Source organism: Sinocyclocheilus grahami, unplaced genomic scaffold, assembly GCF_001515645.1.
Source record: "Sinocyclocheilus grahami isolate Dianchi unplaced genomic scaffold, SAMN03320097.WGS_v1.1 scaffold114.1, whole genome shotgun sequence".
Classification (NCBI taxonomy): Eukaryota; Metazoa; Chordata; class Actinopteri; order Cypriniformes; family Cyprinidae; genus Sinocyclocheilus; species Sinocyclocheilus grahami.
In genome coordinates, this window is record NW_015505293.1 from 580638 (window position 1) to 601514 (window position 20877).

A 20877-nucleotide genomic window follows, 5' to 3' on the forward strand; every position below is an offset into this window, starting at 1 on the left:
TAATCTGTATCCAGCTGTGTTTGATTAATTATCTCGTTTTCCCCTTGCATTTAAACCCTGTGTTTCCCTGAGTCTGAGTCCGCTGTTATATGTCATTCTTGAGTTCCAGTATTTGTCCCGTGCTTGTTTGATTAAAAATCTATGTTGAAGTATTCTCCTGCGTCTCCTCGTTCCTCCCAGAGAGATCGTGACAACAGTGAATACGGGCAACAGGATAAAAAGAATAGTGAAATTCTAAACTAAATAACATCATAATCAATAATAAAAAATAAAATAAATGATGACTCAATTTTCTCACAAAACTACAAATCCCGAGCTTTCAAGTTTGAATTCTTTGTGTTGAGCTAAGATATCAAACTGTTACCATATGATTTTCCGATCAGAGTTCACAAAATATCAACTTTCCACTGTCCCATTTTCTCATGCATGTGCATGGAGCAAAGTCTAATGTCACCACACCTATACTTTTTGACTTCATTTTGAACAGTCAATTGTCTTACCATTTAAAACCTGACAAACTTAAACAAGATGCAACTTCTATATCAACAAGATGCAAGTCACTGTAAATATGTTGGTATTTTTTACAGAGAAAGACTGTAAAAATGCTACAGTAAAAACCTTAATTTGATTAATTGTAAGTTGATTTTTCTTTAAATTATTTTGTTTCAATCAGTAATGTACACTGGGAAGTTTTTTGTTATATCAGTTATTTAGTTTATTGATTTAGTTTATTTTAGTTATTTCAGTTTTGTTTATTGCATTAAATTAATATCATGTGAGTTACCATGGTGGTGTTTTGTATTTAGTGTATGACCCTGTGCATCGTCTATACATAAGTTTCTGGCAACCACAGCTGCTGTTTTTACTGCAAAATTTAACAGGATATTTTTTACAGCAATGCAAAGATAGAATATATATGCCATACATTTGGAAAAAAAGTGTTGCCTTTACTGTATATCCATATACATAAGTGATGTATGTGGTTTAAAACAACTGAAATTTACTTGTGAGAAAAGTCTACAGTGCTGTTGTGTGTCAAGAGCATAGTGATATTGTAATTGGTTGACCAATGTTATGTCGATCAAACCGGAAACCGTAGCAAAACGTTGTGCACCGGTTTGAGCTTGAACTTGCCCCAGTTGTAACGTGTATGTTCCCATTTTTTCCTGTTTGTCCTTTTTTTGGTCATGTTTCCTGTTCCTGTCCTCATTGTGTTAATCTGTATCCAGCTGTGTTTGATTAATTATCTCGTTTTCCCCTTGCATTTAAACCCTGTGTTTCCCTGAGTCTGAGTCCGCTGTTATATGTCATTCTTGAGTTCCAGTATTTGTCCCGTGCTTGTTTGATTAAAAATCTATGTTGAAGTATTCTCCTGCGTCTCCTCGTTCCTCCCAGAGAGATCGTGACAACAGTGAATACGGGCAACAGGATAAAAAGAATAGTGAAATTCTAAACTAAATAACATCATAATCAATAATAAAAAATAAAATAAATGATGACTCAATTTTCTCACAAAACTACAAATCCCGAGCTTTCAAGTTTGAATTCTTTGTGTTGAGCTAAGATATCAAACTGTTACCATATGATTTTCCGATCAGAGTTCACAAAATATCAACTTTCCACTGTCCCATTTTCTCATGCATGTGCATGGAGCAAAGTCTAATGTCACCACACCTATACTTTTTGACTTCATTTTGAACAGTCAATTGTCTTACCATTTAAAACCTGACAAACTTAAACAAGATGCAACTTCTATATCAACAAGATGCAAGTCACTGTAAATATGTTGGTATTTTTTACAGAGAAAGACTGTAAAAATGCTACAGTAAAAACCTTAATTTGATTAATTGTAAGTTGATTTTTCTTTAAATTATTTTGTTTCAATCAGTAATGTACACTGGGAAGTTTTTTGTTATATCAGTTATTTAGTTTATTGATTTAGTTTATTTTAGTTATTTCAGTTTTGTTTATTGCATTAAATTAATATCATGTGAGTTACCATGGTGGTGTTTTGTATTTAGTGTATGACCCTGTGCATCGTCTATACATAAGTTTCTGGCAACCACAGCTGCTGTTTTTACTGCAAAATTTAACAGGATATTTTTTACAGCAATGCAAAGATAGAATATATATGCCATACATTTGGAAAAAAAGTGTTGCCTTTACTGTATATCCATATACATAAGTGATGTATGTGGTTTAAAACAACTGAAATTTACTTGTGAGAAAAGTCTACAGTGCTGTTGTGTGTCAAGAGCATAGTGATATTGTAATTGGTTGACCAATGTTAGTTCCTGTGTCTAACATTTTCTCTTTTTTGCTCAGTGAGTCAACAGCACAGTGTGTACCTCTGGGTCAGGCCAGTCACATTAGTCCAGAGCTTATCAGCTCTTCCTGGTGAGAGGTCTGTCCTGATTCAAACACTCGTTACCAAGGGTGCATCACACACGTCACCCAGAGTCTCTCATTTATGGCTTGGTATCACTAGACATGTTCACACTGGTCCAGAGGATTGTATTTCTGTGAGAACAAAGACATGTAGCTTTGAGATATCCGGGAAAAAAATAGCTAGGTTACACATCAGGAACATATTGCAGACACATAAATTAAGTTTTTTTTTCCAGAAAGAGATTTGCATCCAATTACGTGAAATTTGAATGACGACCAGTTGACAAACGGGCTTTAAAACTAAAGTTATTTTATGGTTATAAAATAACATTTCATTTGCTGTATCCTGTATTTCACTGTGGCCTACACATCTATCACAAATTATATATATACTGTTAGAAAAAAAAGTATTTTCTTTTCATCTATTTATTCTTTTGTATATGAGTACTATATAGTGAGCGTAGCGACTTCCTGCTAATTTGGTATGATAAATGCTCTCAGTTCCTGTGTGATCACAGACAGTTCTCATGTTCAGTGCAGTTGACTACAAACAGCTCTGATGGAGAAATCAAGTATGCTAAGTTGTACTGAAGACCCAGAATCAGAGGTAAAAGATATTTTATAGATATCTTTAACTTGCAATGTGACTTACATTTATTTTGTCAAATATCTCTGTTTTTTTACATGTTTTATACGATTTATTAGACAGACAGCTCAGCTGGCTTATTCAAAGTAATGAGCATAAATCTGATCAATCTTTGTAGAGAATCAATTGACAGTTCAATAAATCAAAAGAAATGCACCTGACATAAACTTAATCCAAATTAAAAAATCTAAATTGAACACACATTCAATAAGACAGACATCGGAAGTATGTAAGCTTGAGATTTAGTATTTTACACTGCTTTGATGTCAAGTTTGTAATATTTCCTAATATTACTCCTAGTATTATTCGTATTGTATAAAAATATATATCTTTCAATATTTTTTAAAGTGGACAGATTATATTGTATTTGCTTTAAATTGCCAACCAATCTTAGGCATGCTTGTCAATGAACAATGTGAGCAAGATATGTTATGATACATGTTTTTATTTACTTTTAAAGGCTTTTAAGAAATGTTGACGCTCCACACCAAATTAACGAATTAACCGAAACCCTTCATTGTAGTCTATCCTGGTTATGAATTGTAGAGGCCTATAGGAAGGAAACCTCTGAAAGAGTTTTACGAAACATTGTTTCCCAACTGAACTATGCAATTGCAATTGAGCGACACACTGGTAATGCAGTGAAGACTAGTTTTGGTCAAACCATGAAAACTGCGTGACCAAATATCATATTTGTTAGAGCGTTGGCTCGTAGTGCTCATGGTGGTGCACTTTCATCTGCTTTCTTTGTCATTTTTTGCTCTCAAAACAACACTTTTTATGGTGCCAATTTCATGTTTTTTGAATCCAAGGGAGTGAACTGAAAAAATGGAATTAATGTAACTGAATTTAATGTAAATCGCTTTGGATAAAAGTGTCATAAAATACATACATTTAAATGTAACAAAACCTATGATGTATAATAGTAATCACAAACAGATAAAAGCTAAACCAGAATGACGAGAACACAAATACGGATGTATACACTCTACCAAGGTTTGTCTTGGTTCCTCAAACTTTGACTTTCAATCTTTACTTGCAGGACAACAAGTCCGACGTAAAAGCTATCATGGCTCGTTTCCAAGCAGGAAGTGTATCTACAGAAGGGACTCCAGGTGTTCGTCCAAAACCACCTGTCCAGCCCACCTTGTCTTCAGGCCCAGCGGTGGCTACTAAGAAGCCTGTTCTTGAAAGTAGCTTATCCGGTGGAGTAACTATTACCTCAAATGCCCCTAAACCTAAGAGCACAGTCAACACAGCTAGAAGCGCTCCAGACATGCACGAACCTCCGAAGTTAAAAGCTTTTGGGACTAGGTTTGAAAACACACAAGAGAACAACAAAGTCAACTTTAAAGTTCCTGTTAAACCCAAAGCACCAGACTCATCCCAGTACTCTGAGACTCCAAAGGTCCCATTCCCAAAGGTGCCACTACAGAAGCCTCCTTCAAGCATCATGGCGAATGATTCAAAGGTAACAAGTCCAAAGCCAATGGCCCCTATGGCAAAACCACCCTGGGTCAAAGATGCCCCGAAAGCTGAAGACAACAGCACTAGCCCTAATCCCACTCCTCCAAAAATGCCATCAGCACCCAAACCGAAAAGCACCATGGCTTTGCTACGCCAGCAGCCTGAGGAAAGCAGCAACGTGGAGTCTGCTGCAAAACCTTCCATAGTATCTCATGTGAAACCATCAAGTTTCCGTGTTAAAAACAGCTTCATCAAACGAGAGGAAGGCGTTAAAGAAGGTGCTAAAGTACCAAGTGCTAATGAGTCAGTCTCAAAGCCTGTAGCACCTAATAAACCCAACATCACAAGAAAATCATCTGGACATCCTACTCAGACAGCCAACGATGATCCTTCGGCACCCAAGAAGAAACCTTTACCCAATACCTATGCTTTGGGCAGCGCTCCTGCCAAACCCAACAGACCACCCAAAGTCAACCTTGAGAAGTTCAAGAAGGGCTCAGAGGCTACAACAGAGAGTGAGTACTGCCTGTCTAGCACAAAATGCGCAAGCTTTCTGTATGGCAGCATCTGAGGTAACAAAACAATAAGTAGTAAGCACTTCATCAGTCACATCAAAGCCACAAAGACTTTGTACACAAAACAGCCACTGCTCATACACAAGCACAGTAGAGTAGACTTTGGGTCAAAGTGGTTTCCGTGGTTTTGCTTGTGACTGCTCTGCTTTCCTCTGAGACTGTTAGCAAGCCTGCACAATATAATAAGCACCATAAAGCCATAAAGACGAGAAACTGTGAGCAGATGCATATCTTAGTCAGTAATTTAAGTGCAAATGAGGAACATCACATGACTGTATCATTTATGCACTTTGACACCATGCAACATACTTGTCTTTGATCTTTAGTTAGTTAACACACAATATATTATCACAGCATGTTAATCAGCATCAGAGCGCACCATCATGAAATGAACATTCAGATGCATGTGGTATCGAACAGCAATAACAAAATATTGGAAATTCAAGATTTCCTGCATGTGCTGAGCTAACTTCCTTATTTGAGTTTCTCTTTTCACTTGAGAGCTGAAGTCAGTGAAAAAACGGGGAAGCTAATTTAAAATAGGAACATAGTTTTAGAGATAGCTTTCATTTTTAACTTGTGATAATGGTGAGATTCTGTATAGGACCAGGTTTTGCCATTAGCACCGTGTGAAACTTCCGTTCACCCAAAAATAAAAATTCATACGCCATGTTGATTCAAACCTGCATGACTTTCTTTCTTCTGTGGAACACCAAAGTATACATTTCAAAGAGTGTTTTTGTCCATACATTGTAAGTCAGTAGGGTTCTTTTGAGTTCTGAAAGGCTAAGAAAGTCATACAGGTATGACATGAGGGTGAGTAAATGATGACAGAATTGACATTTTGGGTGAACTGGTCATGAGGTTAACTATTTTCTTGCAGGTCCAGGACCAAAGAATGTAACTCCCCCTCCCCCACCCACCTCTCACCCCAGTAGTCAGCCGCCTCCACCCCTGCCCTCTCAACCCTTACGTCCCAACCTGCCCCCACGACATCCAGGACCTATGTGAGTACCGCAGAAATGCCTCACTTAGCACTGGGACCAAATGATTCAGGTTATGACAATTTCTTTAACATCTGAATTTGGTGATAATTCACATCCTTATATCTGTCTGCAGAATTCAAGATGAAAATTATGATGATGTGGATAGCTTTAGAATGGGTAAGACCTATATATTCACTAACACAACCATACTCGCAACACTGTATTTAAAAATACAGTGAAAATTTAAAGGGGTGGTTGACTGTGCTTTTTCTAGGCTTGATTGTGTTTATGGGGTGCAGTCTAACATGTGTTAATGCTTAGTTTTTTTAAAAACGCCCTATTTTTCACATAATTTACCTTTATTCTACACCACTCTGTCCCTTCTCCTATAAACGCGCTGATGATTTCCTGTTTTTATGAAGCCCCTCCCTCAAAAATAGGCAATGGGCTCTGATTGGTTAGCTGGCCCAGTCTGCTGTGATTCGCTAAACCACCTAGTGCGCGTCTAATCGTTATGCCCCTCACCTCACCCCATACCCGGTGTTGTATTGTAAATAATGGCATCGTCAATATTGCTTATCAATTTGAGCCCAAATGAGATGCAGAGGATATTAGTGAAGAGGATCGCACAGAACCTGTACAAGCACACGGCTCTTAATGGTATGTTTTTTGTTTGTTGTTGTCTCATACTTTTAGATATGCTGTTGTTTGCTACTGCTTCTGTTAGCTTCTGATATACGGTTTTATCCTGATTAATGCTTTAATACAGCACGGCAACTGCATGCGCGTCCATGGTTAATGCTTCTCATAGCTATGTGAAAAATATCTATCTGTCTGTCTATACACATAAAGTGTATAATTGGAACAGTTCATTGTTGGAGCTGAGCTGGTGAGCTGATGATCTGAATGAGAGAGAGAGATGCAGAGCAGAGTGTGTGCAGAGCAGGGGGATACAAGGAACAGGATTAAGAACCGCTGCTTTAGAACATTGATTTTGAAACTTGTGAATCCATTAGAATCACTAGAAAACAGAATCGCGATTCATATATGAACAGATTTTTTCGTGCTCCCCTAGTTTTGATGGCATGGCAACATCTCTTCCTCTTCTCTAAAGCAGCACAGTATGGCCTCGCCCCCTTTGTTGCATGTTCACGGGGGCGGGGTTTATGTACATTTCTGGGTTTGTGACGTCACTCGTTGTAGTCCCTTTGAGCCGTTTTTGTAGGCATTAAACTGCCATAATTTTAAAAGACTCAGTTTGCATTGAACTTTCAGTGTCGTAACTTTGCAAACATTGTTTATGCTCAAACAGCAACATTACACACTAACTAACGTTAAAAAAGTTAAATCGCAATCAACCACCCCTTTAAATATTTAAAAGAACTGTTTCTATTTTAATATTCTAAAAATGTAATTTATGCCTGTGATGCAAAGCTGAATTTTCCGCAGACATTACTCCAATCTTCAGTGTCACATGATCCTTCAGAAATCATTCTAACATTCTGATTTGCCGATTTATTTTTATCAATGCTAAAAACAGTTGTACTGCTTAATATTTTTTGTCAAAAAAGTGCAACTTTTCCAAGATTTTTTCATAAACTACTGATTTTTTCTGCTTACTTATTTTGTAAGTTACCTGTTTTTGTTTAAGTTATTACTTAATCAAAACAACCCAACTGCAGTTTGATTGATATTACTTGGACTGCACAATAAAAAACATGATTTCTGAAAATAAATACAAATGGAGTTATCTGTTTTTGCAAATGAACTTTTCATAAATACAGACTGTATATATATAATTTCCATATTTTAAATTGATAGAAGCTCAATAGTTTATGTAATCCAAATCTTACTAATTTTAAATACTTTTTTCTCACATTTTATAATTATAGGCCAGAAAAACGAGGTAAGAAACATAGTGAAGGCATACAAATACTTTTTTAGAAAATTTGTGGCGCACTGTCTCATGTCTCACCTCTTTTAGGGAAGTGGAAGTGATGGTGATATATATGAGGATCTTGATGATAGTAGGTAAGACATTTTAAGTTCTATTATTGCTGACACTGTCGGTGAGGTATACAATAATCAAATGGTTAATTTCATGTTCTGCAGTGTTCACTTGTGTTTTGTGCTAATAAATGTTTAATGGTCCGCTTTACCACAGGTCTGCTGTAGAGCCAAGTCAACCTCAGAAAAAGCAAGAAAAAGAACTTAAAAATCAGAAAGAACGGGAGAAAAAAGAGAAAGATGCAATTAAGAAGTTTAAAGTAAGTAATATATGTATATTTAGGACTTAGTACACAACTAGTTATTGAGGTTTACTCTACTGGTTCATGGTGATTATAAAGGATTGTTTACCTGGTTTGTTCTTTCCTCAGATAACAACCCCCCTGCAGGTTATTCATCAGGTAAAAGCTAAAGCTGACTGTAAGGGTGGGAAACTTGAACTTTCCATTAAGAAGGGCGAGTCAATTGATATCATTCGAATCACTGATAATCCAGAGGGTAAATGGTTGGGCCGGAGTCAAGATGGATCATGTAAGAGTTCACACTGTAAAAAAAAAAAAGAATATATATATATATATATATATATATATATATATATATATATTTGATGCGAACTGGTCACTGATCCTCTGAGAAAAGATGAAGTTGTCATTTCTCTATATTCCAGTTGGCTATGTTAAAACGGAAATGGTCGAGATCGACTTCAGCGTCTTGAAGAATAAAGGCCTGTCTCTTCCTCATAGCTTGGAAAATGAAGAGGTGTACGATGACGTAGAATCTATGGACGAACAATTGTAAGAGCCTGTAACCTGTCCCAAATTTTTTTTTAACACATTTAAATTGATTCTGCAGAATTCCAAAGATTTTTACTGATAACTAATAATGTGAAAAGGCAGATTTGATCTAGATGCCACTTTAAGCACTTTTCTAGATTCTTGTCCAGTCTAAAAAGTCAAGAAAGTTTAATTAGAAGTTACACAGAAGCAAATACTGCTTTTCGGATTTATATGAGAATTTGGTCACACTTTATTTTAAGCTCCAATTCTCGCTACTAGCAAACCATTAACTACGACTTTTGCCTGAGTAAACTACTAATTTGCTGCTTATTAATAATTACTAAAGTAGTTGTTAAGTTTAGGTATTGATGTGATTAGATATGTAGAATATGGCCATGCAAAATATGTGCTTTATAAGCACTAACAAACAGCCAATATGTTAATAATAGGCATGCTAATAAGCAACTAGTAATCAGAATTGGTCCCTATACTAAAGTGTTAGTTGTATTGTAAATAATGGCATCGTCAATATTGCTTATCAATTTGAGCCCAAATGAGATGCAGAGGATATTAGTGAAGAGGATCGCACAGAACCTGTACAAGCACACGGCTCTTAATGGTATGTTTTTTGTTTGTTGTTGTCTCATACTTTTAGATATGCTGTTGTTTGCTACTGCTTCTGTTAGCTTCTGATATACGGTTTTATCCTGATTAATGCTTTAATACAGCACGGCAACTGCATGCGCGTCCATGGTTAATGCTTCTCATAGCTATGTGAAAAATATCTATCTGTCTGTCTATACACATAAAGTGTATAATTGGAACAGTTCATTGTTGGAGCTGAGCTGGTGAGCTGATGATCTGAATGAGAGAGAGAGATGCAGAGCAGAGTGTGTGCAGAGCAGGGGGATACAAGGAACAGGATTAAGAACCGCTGCTTTAGAACATTGATTTTGAAACTTGTGAATCCATTAGAATCACTAGAAAACAGAATCGCGATTCATATATGAACAGATTTTTTCGTGCTCCCCTAGTTTTGATGGCATGGCAACATCTCTTCCTCTTCTCTAAAGCAGCACAGTATGGCCTCGCCCCCTTTGTTGCATGTTCACGGGGGCGGGGTTTATGTACATTTCTGGGTTTGTGACGTCACTCGTTGTAGTCCCTTTGAGCCGTTTTTGTAGGCATTAAACTGCCATAATTTTAAAAGACTCAGTTTGCATTGAACTTTCAGTGTCGTAACTTTGCAAACATTGTTTATGCTCAAACAGCAACATTACACACTAACTAACGTTAAAAAAGTTAAATCGCAATCAACCACCCCTTTAAATATTTAAAAGAACTGTTTCTATTTTAATATTCTAAAAATGTAATTTATGCCTGTGATGCAAAGCTGAATTTTCCGCAGACATTACTCCAATCTTCAGTGTCACATGATCCTTCAGAAATCATTCTAACATTCTGATTTGCCGATTTATTTTTATCAATGCTAAAAACAGTTGTACTGCTTAATATTTTTTGTCAAAAAAGTGCAACTTTTCCAAGATTTTTTCATAAACTACTGATTTTTTCTGCTTACTTATTTTGTAAGTTACCTGTTTTTGTTTAAGTTATTACTTAATCAAAACAACCCAACTGCAGTTTGATTGATATTACTTGGACTGCACAATAAAAAACATGATTTCTGAAAATAAATACAAATGGAGTTATCTGTTTTTGCAAATGAACTTTTCATAAATACAGACTGTATATATATAATTTCCATATTTTAAATTGATAGAAGCTCAATAGTTTATGTAATCCAAATCTTACTAATTTTAAATACTTTTTTCTCACATTTTATAATTATAGGCCAGAAAAACGAGGTAAGAAACATAGTGAAGGCATACAAATACTTTTTTAGAAAATTTGTGGCGCACTGTCTCATGTCTCACCTCTTTTAGGGAAGTGGAAGTGATGGTGATATATATGAGGATCTTGATGATAGTAGGTAAGACATTTTAAGTTCTATTATTGCTGACACTGTCGGTGAGGTATACAATAATCAAATGGTTAATTTCATGTTCTGCAGTGTTCACTTGTGTTTTGTGCTAATAAATGTTTAATGGTCCGCTTTACCACAGGTCTGCTGTAGAGCCAAGTCAACCTCAGAAAAAGCAAGAAAAAGAACTTAAAAATCAGAAAGAACGGGAGAAAAAAGAGAAAGATGCAATTAAGAAGTTTAAAGTAAGTAATATATGTATATTTAGGACTTAGTACACAACTAGTTATTGAGGTTTACTCTACTGGTTCATGGTGATTATAAAGGATTGTTTACCTGGTTTGTTCTTTCCTCAGATAACAACCCCCCTGCAGGTTATTCATCAGGTAAAAGCTAAAGCTGACTGTAAGGGTGGGAAACTTGAACTTTCCATTAAGAAGGGCGAGTCAATTGATATCATTCGAATCACTGATAATCCAGAGGGTAAATGGTTGGGCCGGAGTCAAGATGGATCATGTAAGAGTTCACACTGTAAAAAAAAAAAAGAATATATATATATATATATATATATATTTGATGCGAACTGGTCACTGATCCTCTGAGAAAAGATGAAGTTGTCATTTCTCTATATTCCAGTTGGCTATGTTAAAACGGAAATGGTCGAGATCGACTTCAGCGTCTTGAAGAATAAAGGCCTGTCTCTTCCTCATAGCTTGGAAAATGAAGAGGTGTACGATGACGTAGAATCTATGGACGAACAATTGTAAGAGCCTGTAACCTGTCCCAAATTTTTTTTTAACACATTTAAATTGATTCTGCAGAATTCCAAAGATTTTTACTGATAACTAATAATGTGAAAAGGCAGATTTGATCTAGATGCCACTTTAAGCACTTTTCTAGATTCTTGTCCAGTCTAAAAAGTCAAGAAAGTTTAATTAGAAGTTACACAGAAGCAAATACTGCTTTTCGGATTTATATGAGAATTTGGTCACACTTTATTTTAAGCTCCAATTCTCGCTACTAGCAAACCATTAACTACGACTTTTGCCTGAGTAAACTACTAATTTGCTGCTTATTAATAATTACTAAAGTAGTTGTTAAGTTTAGGTATTGATGTGATTAGATATGTAGAATATGGCCATGCAAAATATGTGCTTTATAAGCACTAACAAACAGCCAATATGTTAATAATAGGCATGCTAATAAGCAACTAGTAATCAGAATTGGTCCCTATACTAAAGTGTTAGAGAAAATTTATATTTCTCTTTCATATTTCAGGAATATGAATGGGCAGCGGGGTAAGTTTTAATACAACTAATCCTTTTTCCAAACTAATTGACTGTAAGGTTTATTTAATACTTTAAGTAGTAACTTTAAAAGAAACAGTCTCATTTTGAGAGGTGATACTTGAACAAGTCTGCCCTCTGCTGTTTATAGTTGTTCTACCTCCACCACCAGATGATGATTTGTATGATGATATACCCGATACAAATCTTAATCCAATCAGGTAAGAATAAATAATAATATAATATAATATAATATAATATAATATATAAGGTTTGCAAACTGTGTGCATCATACTGTATGTGTGTGTCTGTATTACTGGATTTGTTGTTTGGCTACTCGTATTATGGATCTGTCTCAACCATACTACATTCCTCTGAAACCATAGCACTGGAGATCCCAGGTCTCTCTTAAAACCGCGCAACTTCTTGGACATGCTCAAAAGCTCGGTTGACTGGAGAAAAAGCCAAGTCCACAATAACGAGTAATTTTTACATTAGTAAGATGGAATCAGACAATGTTACTTTTTGATTTCCAATCACAATTGCATTTACAACTGCAACCATTTGTTCTAACAAAGCAAACTGATTAATGGTTCATTTCACAATCAATCCGATCTGTGTGAAAATGCCAAATAGCTCCTTCAAGGAAATTCTTCTGAGCCTCCTGTTATTAATGCTTTTCTAATCGTTTCTAACTATAAGATTACTAGATGTGGATGATTTAATATTGCTGTGTCCTTTTCCCAAGACTTCAACCTCCCTTGATTTTGCTTTTTTTTCTTACAGAAAATGATTCAATTTTAAATGAAATCAGTTGAGTGGCTTTTGCCCATAAAATGATCAAATATTGATATACTTCTAACAATCTGTTTCAGCATTCCTCCCCCTCCACAATTTACACCTGAAGGTAATCAAGGTAAAAATTATTTTTATTCCTATACCACGCCTTCCAATTAACTATGAAACCGACTGAATTCTTTTCACTTCAAATGTCTTTACAACACAGACGCTTCCCAAGACATATATGATGATGTTGATTCATTCCCTCTCGCTCCATCACCTAGCAGGTAAACAGGACTTACCTTAAGTGATTTACCATTAATGGTGTAAAACAGGATGATGCAATGTAAAGACTTGTAGACTAAAATGTACTACTCTACAGTATATTAACACATTTAAATCAGCCTGTCTTGATGGTAATGATATTTCATTATCGCAGCCTTCCTCAAATGATATCTAAGGTGACCAAAGTGCATGAGGACCCAAAAAAGCAAAAAAGGTTTGAGGAAAAAGAAAAGGAATTTAGAAAAAAGTTTAAGGTGCGTATGAAATAACAGTATGGCATTATGCTGAGTGACCTGTAAACACAGAGTGCTTTCTTGATTGAATTTATAAGCAAACAATTTGGCATTTACTTTACCAGTACGATGGTGAGATTCAGGTGCTTCATCAAGCAACGATTGCCACCAGTAAGAAGGGAAGTGGGAAAGACCTGACTGTACAAGCTGGGGAGACTGTGGATGTCATCAGCAAATCTGACCCTGACAAATTCATCTGTAGGAACAAGGAGGGCAAATGTAAGTGATATTACATGAGACTTGACCTACACCAGGACAAGCATTAGTAATGATGACATTGTAAAATTTACTTTTCAGTTGGATATGTCTCAGCCAGCAACATCCAAACAGAGTAAGCGACTCGGAAAGTTTTTTTTTTTGTAAATTGTTTTGTCAATGTGTGAATATGCAAATGAAATTTTTTACTTTTTTTTTTTTAGTGATGAGGTCTATGATGACATTGGAGATGGTACGTAGCAAACTGATTAACCTAAACATTATGTGAAAATGTAAAATATGAATTATCCTACTAGATGGGATGTAATTTAAAACGGGCAGAATGCAGACCTTATTATTAAAACAGATAAATAATCACTTAACACTTTTACAGACTGCATCTATGACAACGACTGAAGACCTCACACCATCATCATAATCTCATCTTCTGGTGCAGCTTATTATTTCTGGCGCTGATTATCTTCTTGGTTGTTGATGTTGAGTATATTTATTGTATAGACACATGTAGTATTCGGTTGAAATAAACAGCCTAGTGCCATCATGATATCATACTTACCTTGCCTCAGTAAAAATAAATGGCTTCTTGCCAAAATTGGCCTCAAAATATAGGTTTTCAAAGACTTTCACTTTCTTTTTCCTATCATGTGTTTGATAAATCGAGCTGAAACTAATTCTAAGACGCATATTTGTTCCTGAGTGAAAGGCAGTATTTTGTAACCAGTCTTAATTTGATCATTTACTTGTGTTTCTGTAAATATTACACTGCAAAAGACTGAACCGTTTTCATCACTTGCTAATAAATGTACACATTTGCACCCATTTTAAATTCAGAATGCTAATTACGTTGATTGAACAATGTTTACATCTGTGCTCACTTAATTTACGAACAGAAAATTTGATCAAATTTTGTGTCTGGAAAATAATTATCTGTGGCGATGTATTATGGTGAATATATCAAAGTTTTTGTGTCTATTTGTTAATGAGGGATTTGTGGACGCATGAATGTTTTTAGATTTGTGCAGTAGCCCCTCACTGCAGCACAAAGATCCAGGGGGCGGGGTTGGAGCCACATCTAGGGGGTGGAGATGGGTGGGTTTAGGGATATGTAAGGTAGGAGGAGTTGGATCTGGATCCAACCTTGCCCCCTGGATCTTGTGTTCTGCAGTGAGGACCATTTGTGGAGTATTCTCCACAATTATGGAATTCTACTTCTAATTCTAGTTCATTTTGAACTATTTGCAAATGATTTTTTAAAATATGAACACATTCATATTACACAACTCTTATCTGTATGTCTAATATGTCGCAAAACGCCTAATGTTTCTTGTCTCGTCACTTTGTTAATAATGGAAAAGGTACCAAAACGACCATATTTGAGAAAAATGTCCAGCAGTTTGCATCGCTTGATATAACTGTCGGTCGTTTTAACTTTTCTATCGTTAAACAGCTGTCAAATATTAGTTGTTTTGATGTTTACATAGTGTTACTTCCAACTTACCTCATTCTAATTCAACGCTAAACCCGGCTTCGCGCTGGCGCGCTCTCCTTCTGTCAACAGTAAGCCCCGCCTACTTTGATTTGATCGGCCATCTCAATCATGTTGGCATTGACTAGCAGTGTTGGGGGTAACGCATTACAAGTAACGCGAGTTACGTAATCAGATTACTTTCCCCAAGTAACTAGTAAAGTAACGCATTACTTTTTAATTGACAAGAATATCTGAGTTACTTTTTAAAATAAGTAACGCAAGTTACTTTTTTTCCAATTGATTGATTGACAGCTCTCCTGTCCCCTTGTTGAGAGAAATCAGATGTTACTGTAGTTCTAAAATAAATATGAATATGTATTAATTCATCTCACTCACAAAAAAAAAGATTCAGTATTCCTCAAAATGAATAAAAATAATGCAACTCAGACTATGACGCAAATCTGCAATAATTAAATGTTAAACAGCACAAATATCCTTTAATTCCCATTCTATTAACCAATGTCTTTGCTTCTGACCTTCGATGATCCAGTTCAACCGTACTAATAAGCACAAATTACTCTAGACAAACATTTGCATGTCTTTGTTTATTGCTGAAGTGTGTTGAAATGTCTTCTTCTGCATTCTACTGTACGGACGTAAATGTACTTTCCCTTCAGCCTGAGGCTTATTCATTTCACTTTTGGTGTGAAAAGGCTTTTATATTTGCCCCCAAAAAAATCTATTTTAAAAACAAACAAGCAAGCCCTGTCCAGATTTAAAAAGTAACGCATTACTTTCCATAAACGTAATTAGTTACTTTTTAATGGAGTAACGCAATATTGTAATGCATTACTTTTAAAAGTAACTTTCCCCAACACTGTTGACTAGTGTTGTTAGACCACCATAAAAAAATTTACTTTTAAATATTTTTGTCATCCTAACAACAAACAGTGGGCTGGGTATTGGGAGTGCAGCAGCACAGTACAAAAACAAAATAAATATATTTGGCCATTTCTAATTATTGGGAGCAACTTGAGTCCCCCTCAATGTCTATGGTAGTTACGGGCTTCTGAATGAATTTTTGTAGTTGATTCAAAATATCTCTAGCTATTGCTCTTCGAGAGTGTAATAATGTTATGACATAATTTTTGTTGTCAGATTTAGCCACAATGTCGCTGTATAAGGAACTATAACAAGTTATATAACAAATAATGTTTCTGCCCCCCCAAAGAACACAGGTTTTATGTCTTAAAAAAAAATGTCAGAGCAACATTATGAAAAAATCCTATTTTTATGGAATATTGCAGTGTTTATTAAATAAATAACATAAATGATTTATCTGTGCACTTGTAATTTAGTAAAATTCAAGTGTACTTGTAACCTTTAATAGTAACCCCTCCTCACAATGACATCTCTTCTCTGATGACACAAGGGCTGGACAAAAATCCAGTTGAGAAGCCATTTCACTCAGATATACATCATCATTCACCATAAATTATTAATAATTCTGCTTAATTGCTCTGAAGATGTTATAACAACAAAATACAGGAGAAACAAAAGAAGGAAAACAACAGTACAACAAAATGGAAACCAGCCTTTATATTTGGTGTTTCTGTAGTCCTACACTGAGAAAGAATAACTTCTTTATAACTTCGAAAACAGTTTGTGGATTTTACATTGAGCACAGTAGCCATGCACAATGCACAGTAAATAACATGGGATACTGGTGACAGCTTGTTAGCTTACAAAAATAAGATATTATGTACAAAAGTTTTTCAACCGTTCACAAAACATTACAGGTATTGCAGATTCTCTCCTCTCCAAAAAGAAACATTGAAACAATTCACAATAGTTTCTAAGTATGAATCAGTTCTTATTAAAAAAGTTGTCATCTTTTGTCCTAAATGTGCACTTTTTATGTACAATATGATTCAGACACTGCTTTTAAAGAGCATGTATTAAACATCTATCAAATAACTTTACTGTTAAGTAGATATGCTTACACAATTTACCTCAAGAGTGAAAACATCCTTGGCTGAATTGTTGTACTAGTACCATTTCTGTACATCTGTGACTGTACATCAATATTCCTGCTCATATGTATCCAAAACTGCATCTTATAGGACAGTGTGAACATGTGCAAGAAACAATGTGGTAATCTTCCAGATGGCTGATATTTGTATTTGCGTGCTTAAAATAATATCCCTCATGCTATGGAGTATGATTATCTGTCTAAGCACAAGTGTATGTAGGTATAAAATTATGCATAGACTGAAAGAAAGAAAAAAATAGGACGATAGAATGATAGAACGATAGATAGAACGATAGAACGATCGATAGATAGATAGATAGATAGATAGATAGATAGATAGATAGATAGATAGATAGATAGATAGATAAAAAAATTATATCTTTGGCTGCAAAAAAATTATTTGAAATGTCTGCATATCTCTATCCAATACTAACACAATGTGTCTGTCTGTGAGCAGAAAACCAATAAATAGATTTATGCCCAACAATTCTGTCCTTTTATGTTTGATAAGACTAAACCTCTCAAGAGGTCTGGGCTAGTGCATTTATCCATGTATGTCATTTAATAATAATTTTTGCATTTTAGAGGCATGCATTTAAAATACAACATCATTTAAAGCATCAGTCTAACATCTAACCTCGCTAATCAAAGTCTGTCTTATGTCTGAGAGGAAACAGTGTCCTTTAGCTTTCATTCTCTGTCAGCTTAACCACTAGGCACCCAGCAGCACAAGATTTCAGTCCAAGAGATGCAACAAACGGGAACGTCCAAGAACTTGAAGAGAAATGTCTGATCTCACGTTGAACTGAAAGGCTTAAATCGTTGTGGAAGGCTCAGGGTGACTGAAAAAGCTTTAGGTGTACATAGACAAAAACAGGATGTCAGTGCAACAGTTTCTAATACTTTCAGTTCATCGTGTGTTGGCAGTCGGAGCTGAACACCTAAAAAAAGAGGAGAACAAAACAGAAGCTGGAGATCTCACATAACAGATCCATCAAATTTCATGTAGCTTCAAAATATTATACCTGTAAGTGTGTCCTGATATGACGGCCTCCAATGGCAAGCTTCCATTATGAACCTTCTTTACACTTGTCAGGTATCCGGTGGTCCATCAACCCCCTCAGATGTGGGATGAAGGACAGAGGCATCAAGAAAGCAGGGCGCACACAAACACACACATATATTTGTGTCATATAAGATATAGGGAAAAGAGGTGCAGCGGTTCGTGGAGGCCATTCAGTGCAGGTGAAGTCAATGTTATTTATGACTGGGGCTGATCACAGTCGGGGTTGGAGGGTAAACTAGTGCCACGTTGACCCGCTCCGAGCCATTCTTGGGGCAGATGATCTCAGTAAGTCCCTCAGGTCGGGGCTGGCTTAACAGCTCACCTATAATGCCAACAAAAAGATAAAATAGTTTTTAAGTCACACTGATTTACACAATGTAACATTTCACAGAAGATTTTACATGGCTCCAGAATTTAAAATAATTGACGATCGATAGATAGATAGATAGATAGATAGATAAAAAAATTATATCTTTGGCTGCAAAAAAATTATTTGAAATGTCTGCATATCTCTATCCAATACTAACACAATGTGTCTGTCTGTGAGCAGAAAACCAATAAATAGATTTATGCCCAACAATTCTGTCCTTTTATGTTTGATAAGACTAAACCTCTCAAGAGGTCTGGGCTAGTGCATTTATCCATGTATGTCATTTAATAATAATTTTTGCATTTTAGAGGCATGCATTTAAAATACAACATCATTTAAAGCATCAGTCTAACATCTAACCTCGCTAATCAAAGTCTGTCTTATGTCTGAGAGGAAACAGTGTCCTTTAGCTTTCATTCTCTGTCAGCTTAACCACTAGGCACCCAGCAGCACAAGATTTCAGTCCAAGAGATGCAACAAACGGGAACGTCCAAGAACTTGAAGAGAAATGTCTGATCTCACGTTGAACTGAAAGGCTTAAATCGTTGTGGAAGGCTCAGGGTGACTGAAAAAGCTTTAGGTGTACATAGACAAAAACAGGATGTCAGTGCAACAGTTTCTAATACTTTCAGTTCATCGTGTGTTGGCAGTCGGAGCTGAACACCTAAAAAAAGAGGAGAACAAAACAGAAGCTGGAGATCTCACATAACAGATCCATCAAATTTCATGTAGCTTCAAAATATTATACCTGTAAGTGTGTCCTGATATGACGGCCTCCAATGGCAAGCTTCCATTATGAACCTTCTTTACACTTGTCAGGTATCCGGTGGTCCATCAACCCCCTCAGATGTGGGATGAAGGACAGAGGCATCAAGAAAGCAGGGCGCACACAAACACACACATATATTTGTGTCATATAAGATATAGGGAAAAGAGGTGCAGCGGTTCGTGGAGGCCATTCAGTGCAGGTGAAGTCAATGTTATTTATGACTGGGGCTGATCACAGTCGGGGTTGGAGGGTAAACTAGTGCCACGTTGACCCGCTCCGAGCCATTCTTGGGGCAGATGATCTCAGTAAGTCCCTCAGGTCGGGGCTGGCTTAACAGCTCACCTATAATGCCAACAAAAAGATAAAATAGTTTTTAAGTCACACTGATTTACACAATGTAACATTTCACAGAAGATTTTACATGGCTCCAGAATTTAAAATAATTGGTGCACCAAAATAATTTTTTTAAATTAAAAATTACAGAATCACTTGATAAATAACACCGCCCTGCATTATATTTGCTGAATGAAATCCAACACTCGTTTCTTACTAATTTTGGGGTGCTTGTTTTTATTTTTCTAGCATCTCACACTTTCTCTCAAATTATGATATGCATTTCGTGGAATTTTGCTTTCGACAACCAGGTGACGAAGTCTTGTATTATTCCATAATCACCAGAAAAACTACCACAAAAGACATGATTCATATCTTCCTCTGAGCCAGATTGCAACTATTTGTTACATTTTCAGTCAGACTGCACATGTATGATTGATTCTGAAGACATTATTTTGTGCCTAATCTTGATTTCAAGGTTAGAATTATGGCCAGGGACAGAATAAAAAACAAACATGACCCTGATGTTTTACTACATCCAAGGAGTGACAGAAAATGACAGATTTTGTAGGAAAAGCGTATTTATTAATACTTATTAAAGTTCTTTGACATTCAATGGAGAGTTTGAACATTTTTCCACTCCTTTGCATATTGTAAGTACAAATGATACAATTTGTATCCATCTTTTAGTCATTTCATGAATCTTTTTGACTGACTCATTAAAAATAAGATATGATAGGAGTGAAATAATGTTGGCTGGTGGGTGGCTTCCACAAATTTGGAAGCCACCCACCAGCCAACATTATTTTACCTTTTTTTTTAATTATGGCATTCCTAATGAAAACCTACATTACTATTACCATTACAAATCTCCACCAACAAGAGCTCTTGTTTGATTATGTCATTCACAATGCCCCATGGGATTGTAGTTCTTTCTCTCATTCAAGCCGTTTGGCTTGTCCGATTTTTGCATATGGTCTCACACAAAGCTATCCTTTTGCCAATGGTGACTAGATTCTGAATTACTGACACAAATCTTTATGGTTTATTACTATATCCATCCTTATATAAAGTATTATTCCATTTATATCCAAATTGTCTCAAATGTTCTATAGGAGCGCCTTCAAAATCTACCACAAGGTGGCGATGTTTA

General features: G+C 35.9%; 2 protein-coding genes across 2 annotated transcripts in view; one reads left to right on the plus strand and one right to left on the minus strand.

Moving 5' to 3' along the window:
• The first annotated feature begins 2917 nt into the window (after nucleotides 1-2917).
• On the plus strand, nucleotides 2918-14553 carry fyb1b (FYN binding protein 1 b). Its single transcript, XM_016277624.1, has 19 exons — nucleotides 2918-2995; nucleotides 4077-5016; nucleotides 5960-6083; nucleotides 6196-6239; nucleotides 7955-7968; nucleotides 8047-8093; nucleotides 8227-8329; nucleotides 8441-8600; nucleotides 8737-8863; nucleotides 12105-12124; nucleotides 12264-12333; nucleotides 12499-12594; nucleotides 12988-13028; nucleotides 13119-13179; nucleotides 13332-13431; nucleotides 13536-13689; nucleotides 13768-13801; nucleotides 13890-13918; nucleotides 14060-14553. The coding sequence occupies exons 1-19, from the start codon at nucleotides 2948-2950 to the stop codon at nucleotides 14080-14082; spliced, it is 2235 nt and encodes a 744-aa protein (XP_016133110.1). The 5' UTR covers nucleotides 2918-2947; the 3' UTR covers nucleotides 14083-14553.
• A 4168-nt stretch (nucleotides 14554-18721) lies between these two features.
• mfhas1 (multifunctional ROCO family signaling regulator 1) overlaps nucleotides 18722-20877 on the minus strand; it is a 38508-nt gene continuing 36352 nt past the window's right edge. Inside the window, exons 2-3 of the mRNA XM_016277622.1 lie at nucleotides 19371-19733; nucleotides 18722-19286 (exon numbers count right to left, since the gene is read on the minus strand). Of these exons, the coding sequence (XP_016133108.1) occupies nucleotides 19603-19733 (131 nt within the window). The 3' untranslated portion in view covers nucleotides 18722-19286; nucleotides 19371-19602. The remainder of the gene's footprint in view (nucleotides 19287-19370; nucleotides 19734-20877) is intronic.